The sequence below is a fragment of the Camellia sinensis genome, chromosome 13 (assembly GCF_055761805.1).
Source record: "Camellia sinensis isolate YWXY chromosome 13, ASM5576180v1, whole genome shotgun sequence".
NCBI lineage: Eukaryota > Viridiplantae > Streptophyta > Magnoliopsida > Ericales > Theaceae > Camellia > Camellia sinensis.
Window position 1 is genome coordinate 121,789,552 of NC_138973.1, and position 10,356 is coordinate 121,799,907.

Sequence of the window (10,356 nt, forward strand, 5' to 3'; positions counted from 1 at the left end):
TCAAGTTTTAAAAGTGCTGCCAGAAATGCATGATTTAACCCAGAAAATTGATCACCCTTGAATATTATGAAAATAAGAAATAGATAGATAAAGCAGAAAAAATATAACTAAATAAATATATGATAAACAAATTTTCCAGTAAAACAAGATACTCAGTATTCTAAAATCAACTTGATTCAAGCTTGTTTCTAAATCAGCCAAAGAACTAGTACAAATACTATTACATATGCTTTATCAAATTAAATTGGACTTTATTTACCACCCCCCCCCCCAAAAAAATAAATAAATAAATAAATAAAAATAAAAAATAAAAATAAATAAATAAATTGGGCTTTGAAATCCTTGCCCAGTGAGAGCTAAAAAATTAAAAAATTAAAAATGCATCAAACATATCCAACAAACCAAACATATCCAACAAACCTATCCAAAATGTTTCTGTTGAAACAAGCATATCCAACAAACCTATACAAACCATTCCAACAAGCATCAAACATATCCAACAAAACAAACATACCAAAATTTATCAAATATATCCAGTAACTATTTTTCTGTCCAAAACAAATAGGAACCATATAGGAAGCAAGTCTTTTGTTGTCTATTCAAAACGAAATAAGAAGCAACACCCCCCCCCCCCCCCCCTCAAAAAAAAATCATATATCCATAACCAAATATTACAAACTATTAATATTAAAAAACTGAAAATAAAATAGATAGAGTGTGCATTTTCCAACCAACCAAGCAAAAGAGGTCCTGCCAAAATAAATAAATAAATTATTATCAACATAATTGAATTTAACATATAAAAAAAAAAATCTAAATGAATTATGCAATTTCTAACCTTTCTAACTATTAATACTCAATGTCAAAAATCAAAAACTGAAATGTGCAGAAATTTGGCATATTTTCCAACCAACAAAACAAAAGAAGTCCTGCAAAAATAATAAAAATATTCTCATAAGAATTGAATTTAACATAAATACATAAAAAAAAAAAATTAGATCAAATATTCAACTTGTTACCATTGTTTTCTAACATCAATCAATGATGTTGACATCCTTGCTGCTTGATCCTTCTATAAGCACTGAAAAAAAATGAAAGAAGCAAAACATAAGAAATTCAAGTGTTAAACATATAACTCTTATAAAATATAAAAGAAAGAAAATAAGAAATATTTATTGATCAAGGAATGTACCTGATTCAATATCTTCCAATTCATCCAATTGATCTGTAAGACTGATTTGAGATGGGGAACGTAACCAATTTTGTGTACAAATGAGGGCCTCTACCGTGATGGGTGATAAAGAGCTACGAAATGGATCAAGCACACGACCTCCCGTGCTAAAAGCAGATTCTGAGGCAACTATAAACACGGGGATAGCTAGAACATCCCGAGCTATGAGAGAGGAGATGAGATACTTTGTGGAATTAGCCTTCCACCAACCAATATATCAAAATCATCATTATCTTCTTCACAATCATCCACCAAAAACTTGTCCAACTCAAATTTGTTAACCATGTTACTTTGTTTCTCCAAATGCATCTTATACTTGGATTTTATTTTTGCCCGAACATCCATGTCATGTTCTTCATCCAAATCCATTGCCCTTGATGAGTCCCCCATAGTTTGTGTTTGCACACTACCACTTTGAACATTCAAAGCATACCAATCATATAATCGTGTCAACTCATTCTTTAGTTTCATCATCAAATCATCAACATGCTTAGCTTCATAAATTTCTTCCAAACAACATCGAATATAATTGAGTTTGTAACGGGGATCAATGACAATCGCAACAAACAATAGCAAATTAACTTTGTCAAATTTACCCCAATACTCATCAAACTTGGAATTCATGCCATGTGCTATTAAACGCAAGCTTACATCTTCATTCTTACACAATTCAATGATTGCATTTTTTATCAACACAATTTCAATAAAAAATACATTGCAAGTGACATATAAAGAACCTGAAAAACGTAATGTGGCATTGTAAAACAATTTTAGGAACTTGACATACAATCTCGCCTTCTTTCAATCATGTTTTGTAGGCGGCCCGATTGTCTTTCTTCTCTCTTTTCCTTTCCCATTATTAATTAAAGCAACTTCATCCTCTTCACCAATGTCACCAACTTCGCCCTCCTCATCAATCTCATCAACCTCACCAATCTCACCAACCTCACCAACCGCATCCTCTCTAAGATTCCAGCGGAAGTGAGTGTCATCATCATCTAACCTCTCAAAAGCCTTTTGAAATTGTATAGCCCGTTCTAACATGAAATACGTAGAGTTTCACCAGGTAACCACATCCAAACAATGTTTACCATTAAACTCAATGCCTTCTTTTTCAACACAAAATTTGAACTTGGCCATTCTAGATGGAGAGGATCTCACAAATTTTATAACATGCCGAATTCTTGTTATGGAATCATCAATTTCTTTCAATCCCTCGCAAACAATTAGATTTAATATGTGAGCACAACACCTCACATGTAAAACGTCATGCTCTAATATGGTATTCTTTCTTCTCTTCGTCTTTCGCTTCAAAAAGTTAATGAGACCAATATTTGAGCTTGCATTATCAACCGTGATTGTGAGAAACTTATCAATTCCCCATGCCACCAAACAATCCTCAATCACCTTACCAAGTGTGTTACCTTTGTGATTTGGAACTATACAAAAGTTCAGAATTTTTTTATGAAGTTTCCAATCACAATCAATAAAATGTGCATTGAGACACATATAATTCAAGTTTTGCACAGATGTCCAAGTGTCTGTTGTAAGACATAGTCGTTGACCTCTAAGTGCATTCTTCAAAGCCTTCTTCTCACTCTCAAATATTGACATACATTCTTTGGCAATGGTAATCTTAGATGGGATTTTTAACCACTTGGGTTGCACCACATGCATAAATTGCCTAAATCCTTCACCCTCCACAAATTTAAATGGCAATTCATCTATTATTATCATCTTTGCTAGGGCCTTTCTACATGCATCAACACTAAAGCTTACAGCCACAAGATTACCAACTGTTTCCCCATCACCAGTTTCATTTTTTGGTTTAAAACCTACTGTACTTTGCTTTTCATCTTGCCTTAGGGGATACTTCTTACACTTTGATTTGATGTTGTCCCATAAATTTTTGGATCACATGCATAAGTTGTACCACAATAGTTACAAGAAGCCCTAGGTCTTTTACCAGATTCACACTTCAATTTCGTGAAATAATCCCAAACCAAAGATCTTTCTCTTTTACCCTTAACATTGTTAGACTGATTTTTTGTGCTTTCATTCTCATGTTCTTGTGTTGTAGGTTGTTCAGTAGCAATTTCACTGGGCCCTTGTGTAGGGGAAATTAAATCATCCATCTAAACATAATAACAAGAAGAAATATTTGATTTATCAAAAATAAATAAATAAATAACAAGAAGAAATAGTAACTAATAAAATAATAAGAAAAAGAAGAACAACAAATTTTAACTAATACAAAAATAACAAATAACAAGAACAAATTTTAACTAACAGAAATTAAATCACCATCTAAACATAATAACTAACAGAAAAAATCTTAATCCTCTTATTAACAGAAAAAATCCTAATCCTCCTATTTATTAACAGAAAAAATATATTACCACCACTAAAAGAAAAAATATATATATTTTAACAAACAAAAATTCAATCATCATTTTTTTTTTTTTTTTCATTTGCATGTTAAGAGTAGTGTTTCATTTGCAATGTAACAAACACCTTTTTTTCTTTTTCTTTTTAAATTTTTTTATGAATCTAAAACACCATCAAAATCAAGTGATTCACAAACATTAAAAACTTTTAAAAACATCATAAATATTATACATATATATATATATATATAAACAAGGTCAAAAATAGGGTTTACTTTGACACAAAAGTCAGTCTACACTAGGGCTTTTGAAAGTGTTAAAAAAATTAGGGATTTGTGTCATAAACATGGTGTTTTTAATCCCAAAAAAAAAAAAAAAAAAACAAGGTTTGTTTAAAAAGTAAAACAACAAAAAATAGGATTTTCAAAATAAAAAATTAGGGAAGAAATTTACCAGGTACCAAGAGTTTGCTTCAAGATTCTGAGTAATGAATGATAGTGGTGGACACCACCTGAGAGTGTCTTAGTAAAAACCCCGAGTGATTTCTCACCCTTAGTAAAAAAACTCTAATTTGTTTGTTTGAACTTTGAAGTGGAAGAAGACAAAGGGACAGAGAGAATGAATCAGGGAAAAAGAAGCAAAAAGTGTTTGAACTCTTTGTTTTTCACCGTGGGACTTGGAAGGCCAAAAGGCTATACTTATGTTATATATATTATTTAGTGGACGGTTAAGATTAAAACATGTGGATGGTTTAGATGGGAGTATAATTCGGTGTGGCTTGGTTCAATGCGGTGTAAAATTCACGTAAATCAAACCGAAAACCGAAATTTTAAAAAAATCGTACCAACCGACCGAAGTACAAAAAATAAACAGACCGTAAACCGGCGGCTCGGTTCGGTCGGTCGGTTCAGTTTCAGTGATTATTCTTTCACCCCTAGTTTTTGGGTTCTTGAGAGAGAAGATATGTAACTAACATTTGAGAAGAGAGGTGTATATTGTATTCCTTACTGTCCTTTATGGTAATTTTACGTAATGTATATATCATAGCCCTTGATTCTTTGTGGTCATTTACATTAGGTTAATATTGTAATTAAAAATGAAGTAATTAATGGTGTGCCTTGAGATAAAAGGTGGTGTGTAAATAGAGGCACCCCTTACTAGAACATTAAAAAAAAAAAAATTTGAAATAAGTGAAATATAAATAAGTGAAAAGAAATTTATAAATAAATGTCCTCAATTTTTAGTCTGTCATTTAAAAATTTAATGTGTACAGTGCTTAATGATAAATAATAAATAAAACAAACAATAATAATCAATGTGTTTAGTTTCAATTTTTAAAAATTGAGTTTTTTATTTTTCATATCAATTTAATAAAAATATTCTGTGTTCAATTTTACTACACAACATGGCCATTAATCTCATAATTTTTATCGGAAAACCTTGAACTTAGAATAGTCTCAAAAATATTCTCCACATCATCTTTTTCCAACGAAAAATGAATAAATATTGGTTGCTCCTTGTAAGTGAGAGACTACTGACCACTGATAAAAATAATGGTCCCTAATATGGTTTTATACATTTATATGGTCTCAAAAATATGGTTTTATACATTTATAAAGTCTCAAAAATATGGTTTTATACATTTATAAAATTTTCAGAGGCAACTTGAATTTAATGCATCAATTTTGAAACCATATTTATTAGTTAAGGGTAATACTAGGGATACCAAATCTTTTACCAAACAAGTGACCAAATGTCTCACATGAGTGTGGGGTTCACAAAATTGCAGACCCCACACCCATGTGAAACATTTGATCATTTGTTTGGTAGAAAATTTGAGACCTTTAGCATTTTCCATTAGTTAAAGTTGTGGGTTACAATTTTGAGAGATAACTTGACAAGTGTCAAAAAATAAATAGTGGAGTAATTCTCCAAAATCACCAAACAATCACTGAATACCATATTTGACATTTTTGCATTACAATTTTTGCCACTTACTTGCATGCCCGAGTGTTGAGGTACAACATCTGAACATATCAGACCTTCCGTCTGCAAGGGAATAATAAAAAAGACGATACAACTCATGAATCCTTTGAAATATTTTAAATGTTGAGAACACTTGCCAATAGAAGTAAAAAATGCATATAGGAAATAAACCATGAAACAAAACAAAAAAGAAAAAAAAAAAAAAAAGTAATTAAAATGAATTTGCTCCAAGGATATTAGTCCAAATTGATCTAGTTTTGATGAAGCATATACAATACTAAATATGGGTAAATTACAGTCCCTAAACTACGGCTCATTTGCATTTTACCCCTTACACTATGGCTAAACTATGGCCTATTTGTATTTTACCAATCTGAACTATAGTTAATTACCCTAAAAGTATTATGCACTGTTACACTTAACACCTTTTGTTTGGATTCAATTAGGGATTTAAACAGAATCGTCAGACTGAGATCCACTATCTTTCCTAAAACCAATTGGTGATAGGAAGGTTTCACTTATGTCTTTTATGGCATTTGACATCATGTCCCGCGGGCCTGTTTTTAGAGCAGTCACGGGGAGTTGCCTTTCCTTATTTTAGTGGCAAAGTGCAAAATGGATTACCAGATAAGAGCATTATTGTCTTAAAAATTCAGCAAGTGTGTCGTGTTGATTTTGTGGAAGTTCTTAACAGAATCATAACGGAAGGAGTTAACTGTAACAAGATAACACTTTGAAGTGATTATCTGTTGAGTTTTGAAGTTTAACAAGTCAGTTCTTGCTCAAATCCAATTAAAATCATTCGTTATATATCCAAGTAGGAACAAAATTAAGCAGGGAGAATAAAAGGCCTGCTCAAATTTGTACCAATCAATAATAATACATAATACATGTTTCCCAGCCTAGAAAACCCAATCTTCTTGGTTATTCTAATGTAGGCCAATGTTCAACATACTACTAGAACTAGATTCAGTTCAAGCAACAACAAAAGTTCCCAAGAAATAGAAACTTTGGCATCTATCTTAGGGTACCCTATGAGTTGTTTATTATTGAATCCTAAAGTTTAGAGAAAATTCAACTGAAAACAACATATTTCACACGAATTAATGTTGAGCATGTCTAAGATATTTCACATGAATTAATGTTGAGCACGTCTAAGACATATTTCACATGTATTGTATTCATTATTGTCCTTTGTGGTAATTTTACATAAGATGTGTATCATAGCCCTTGGTCCTTTGTGGTCATTTTACATTAGGTTACTATTCTAATAAAAAATTAAGTAATTAATGGCGTGCCTTGAGATGAAAGGTGGAGTATAAATAGAAGCACCCCTTACTAGAACATAAAAAAATAATTTGAAACAAGTGAAATATAAATAAGTGAAAAGAAATTTATAAATAAATGTCCTCGATTTTTAGTCTATTATTTAAAAATTTAATGTGTACGGTGCTTAATGATAAATAATAAATAAAACAAACAATAGTAATCAATGTGTTTGGTTTCAATTTTCTAAATTCAATTTTCTGAAAATTAAGGTTTTTTATTTTTCGTATCAATTTAATAAAAATATTCTACGTGTTCGATTTCAGTTTTTACAAAATATATATATAGTTTCAAGTACCGAATATTCTTTAATGTGAATTTTGAGAAGCTAATCTGATTAGCATGTTTAAATATTACCTGGAGTTCTAGAATAAAAATATGTTATGTTGTGTTCATGTTATTGGTGTTATTTGGTCTTATTTAGAATATAATATTGATATCCTTAATGCTTTAAAGTTTCTACTTAATGAAAATGATACATGTTTCGATTTTGATGGTCTTAAACAAAAATTTGTCTGTGTTACTCTAAATTAGATTTTATTGTTTTGATTAAAGAGAATATCAATTGTATATATACATAAAATGTTTCAAATATCTTTTTTATTAAGTTTAATCACTAAAATATCCTTGTTTTTCAATGGATTTTACTAACTAAAAATAGACAAAATGGTTTAGATTGAAAACAAATCAAAAGTTTAGGGTTTAAATTGAAAAAAATAAAAGTTCAGGCTTTATTTTGATACAAGGGTCAAGTTTTGGGGTTTTTTTTTTGTTATTGGTCCAAAACAGTTCTTAACTAAACAAGTAGGAAAAATAAATAAATACTTCTTTGTTTTTTTACTAGAAAAGCTCATAATACAAAAAAAAAATAGAAGCTCAAAAAAATAAGAAGAAGCGGACAATGTCTTCTAATATCAGGGAATTCAGAAGTAAATAACGAATTATTTTTGTTAGTCTACTACTAGGAACTACACAACATGGCCATTAATCTCATAATTTTTATTGGAAAACCATGAACTTAGAATACAACAACAACAACAACAACAACAACCAATTAGTACACATTAATGTGTGTTTGGGAGGGAAAAGATTGAGTACACATCTAACCTTTGACATAATATACAAAGTGATGGTCCCAAGACTTGAACCTATAACCTCAAGACTATTTGGCCAAGTCTTAACCATTGAACCAATGAACTTAGAATAGTCTCAAAAATATTCTCCACATCATCTTTTTCCAACAAAAAATGAACAAATATTGGTCGCTCCTAGTAAGTGAGAGACTACTGACCACATAGATAAAAATAATGGTTCCTAATATTTTATACATTTATAAAATTTTCAAAGGCAACTTGAATTTAATGCATCAATTTTCAAACCATTTTTATTAGTTAAGGGTAATACTAGGGATACCAAATCTTTTACCAAATAAATGACCAAATATCTCACATGGGTATGGGGTTCACAAAATTGTAGACCCCACACCCATGTGAAACATTTGGTCATTTGTTTGATAGAAAATTTAAGACCTATAGCATTTTTCATTAGTCAAAGTTGTGGGTTAAAATTTTGAGAGATAACTTGACAAGTGTCAAAAGATAAATACAGTGGAGTAATTCTCCAAAATCACCAAACAATCACTGAATACCATACTTTGACATTTTTGCATTACAATTTTTGCCACTTACTTGCATGCCTGAGTGTTGAGGTACAACATCTGAACATATCAAACCTTCCTTCTGCAAGGGAATAATAAAAAAGACGATACAACTCATGAATCCTTTAAAAAAATTTAAATGTTGAGAGCACTTGCCAATAGAAGAAAAAAATGCATATAGGAAATAAACCATGAAAAAAAAAATGTAATTAAAATGAATTTGCTCCAAGGATATTAGTCCAAATCGATCTAGTTTTGATGACGCGTATACAATACTAAATATGGGTAAATTACAGTCCCTAAACTATGGCTCATTTGTATTTTACCCCTTACACTATGGCTAAACTATGGCCCATTTGGATTTTACCAATCTGAACTATAGTTAATTACCCTAAAAGTATTATACACTGTTACATTTAACACCTTTTGTTTGGATTCTATTGGGGATTTAAACAGAATCGTAAGACTGAGATCCACTATCTTTCCTAAAACCAATTGGTGATAGCAAGGTTTCACTTATGTCCTCTATGGCATTTGACATCATGCCATAAAAGACGGGCCTCAAATTTGTACCAATCAATAATAATACATGTTTCCCAGCCTGGAAAACCCAATCTTGTTGGTTATTCTGATGTAGGCCAATGTTCAGCATACTACTAGATCTAGATTCAGTTCAAACAACAGCAAAAGTTCCCAAGAAATAGAAACTTTGGCATCCATCTTAGGGTACCCTATGAGTTGTTTATTATTAAATACTGAAGTTCAGACAAAATTCAACTGAAAACTATTACATATTTCACATGAATTAATGTTGAGCATGCCTAAGACATATGGGTTGGGGACAAACCTGAAAGAAGCCACAAAGACAAGCTTCCTTGAACAATTGTAGACATTTCTCTATGGTGTTCGATACTATTTGAAGCATACCAACATATTTCTCCTCACAAAGACCTTGTTTACGCACAGGCAAATCATCGAAGAACATTGACACACCGGGAAGACCATCCACCTCAATGTTCTTTTTTTCCGAAGCCTTCCGATAACAAGCAAGTTTGAGTTTTAAGGAAAAACCGGCCGTCCATTTTTATGAGTGTCCAAAATTGAAGTAGCGAAGGCCCATATTGCACACTGCATAAATTTCGAAGCGCATGTTCAATCCTCTGTCCGAGATCCGAGTTGCCTGGCAACAGATCTGAATTGAAAATTAAAGAGTGAATAAAGAGGGATAGTAGAAGAAGAAGAAAGTCACCGTCGAGGATCTGAGTCGGGGTTGTTCGAATTCGAGTTCGAGTTCGCCGTCGAGGATCTGAGTCTGTTGTTCCCGGAGCGGAGCCCTCCTCGTCTGTGGTGGTTCGGGTCCGTCGCCGTCTCGGCCATCGTTATCACCATCACCATTAATATTTAGAAATTCATTAATATTTAGAAATTCGTTATCACCATCTATACATACTGAAGTCATGGCCGGTTTTGTCTCTATGGAGAACCGATGAACGGTCACTGAACTGCCCCAGAGACCACAACAACAACAATAGAGGAGGGTCCAGAACGTTTTTAACCCTTTTTTTTTTCGTTTGGTAAACCGATGACTGAACCGCAGACCCAGAGACCACAACAATTGACTCAAAAGAAGCCACAACTTGTTGACACGTGGAGACCAAAAGAACCACAAGGGTCCAGAACGTTCACGTTATGGCATTGACTAAGGCCAAGTTTGGGAACACTCCGAAAAACCAAAAAGCCAAAAAGTTACTCAAAAAGTTAAAAAGTTA

General features: G+C 31.9%; 1 protein-coding gene across 10 annotated transcripts; it reads right to left on the reverse strand.

Moving 5' to 3' along the window:
* Positions 1 to 495: 495 nt before the first annotated feature.
* LOC114267600 (uncharacterized) lies at positions 496 to 10,071 on the reverse strand. Of its 10 annotated transcripts, none has more exons than XM_082903306.1 (8): positions 9,837 to 10,071; positions 9,435 to 9,779; positions 8,619 to 8,669; positions 5,578 to 5,667; positions 1,193 to 3,366; positions 1,020 to 1,072; positions 839 to 929; positions 496 to 750 (listed from the first exon to the last, which is right to left on the reverse strand). In XM_082903306.1, the coding sequence occupies exons 2-5, from the start codon at positions 9,570 to 9,572 to the stop codon at positions 3,094 to 3,096; spliced, it is 552 nt and encodes a 183-aa protein (XP_082759432.1). In that variant the 5' UTR covers positions 9,573 to 9,779; positions 9,837 to 10,071; the 3' UTR covers positions 496 to 750; positions 839 to 929; positions 1,020 to 1,072; positions 1,193 to 3,093. The 10 variants fall into 10 exon arrangements, 7 of the variants coding, with proteins under 7 accessions (XP_082759432.1, XP_082759431.1, XP_082759434.1 ...); XM_082903305.1 differs by having other exon boundaries at positions 9,435 to 9,715; positions 9,837 to 10,070; XM_082903308.1 differs by having other exon boundaries at positions 5,617 to 5,667; positions 9,837 to 10,067.
* Between the last annotated feature and the right edge of the window lie 285 nt (positions 10,072 to 10,356).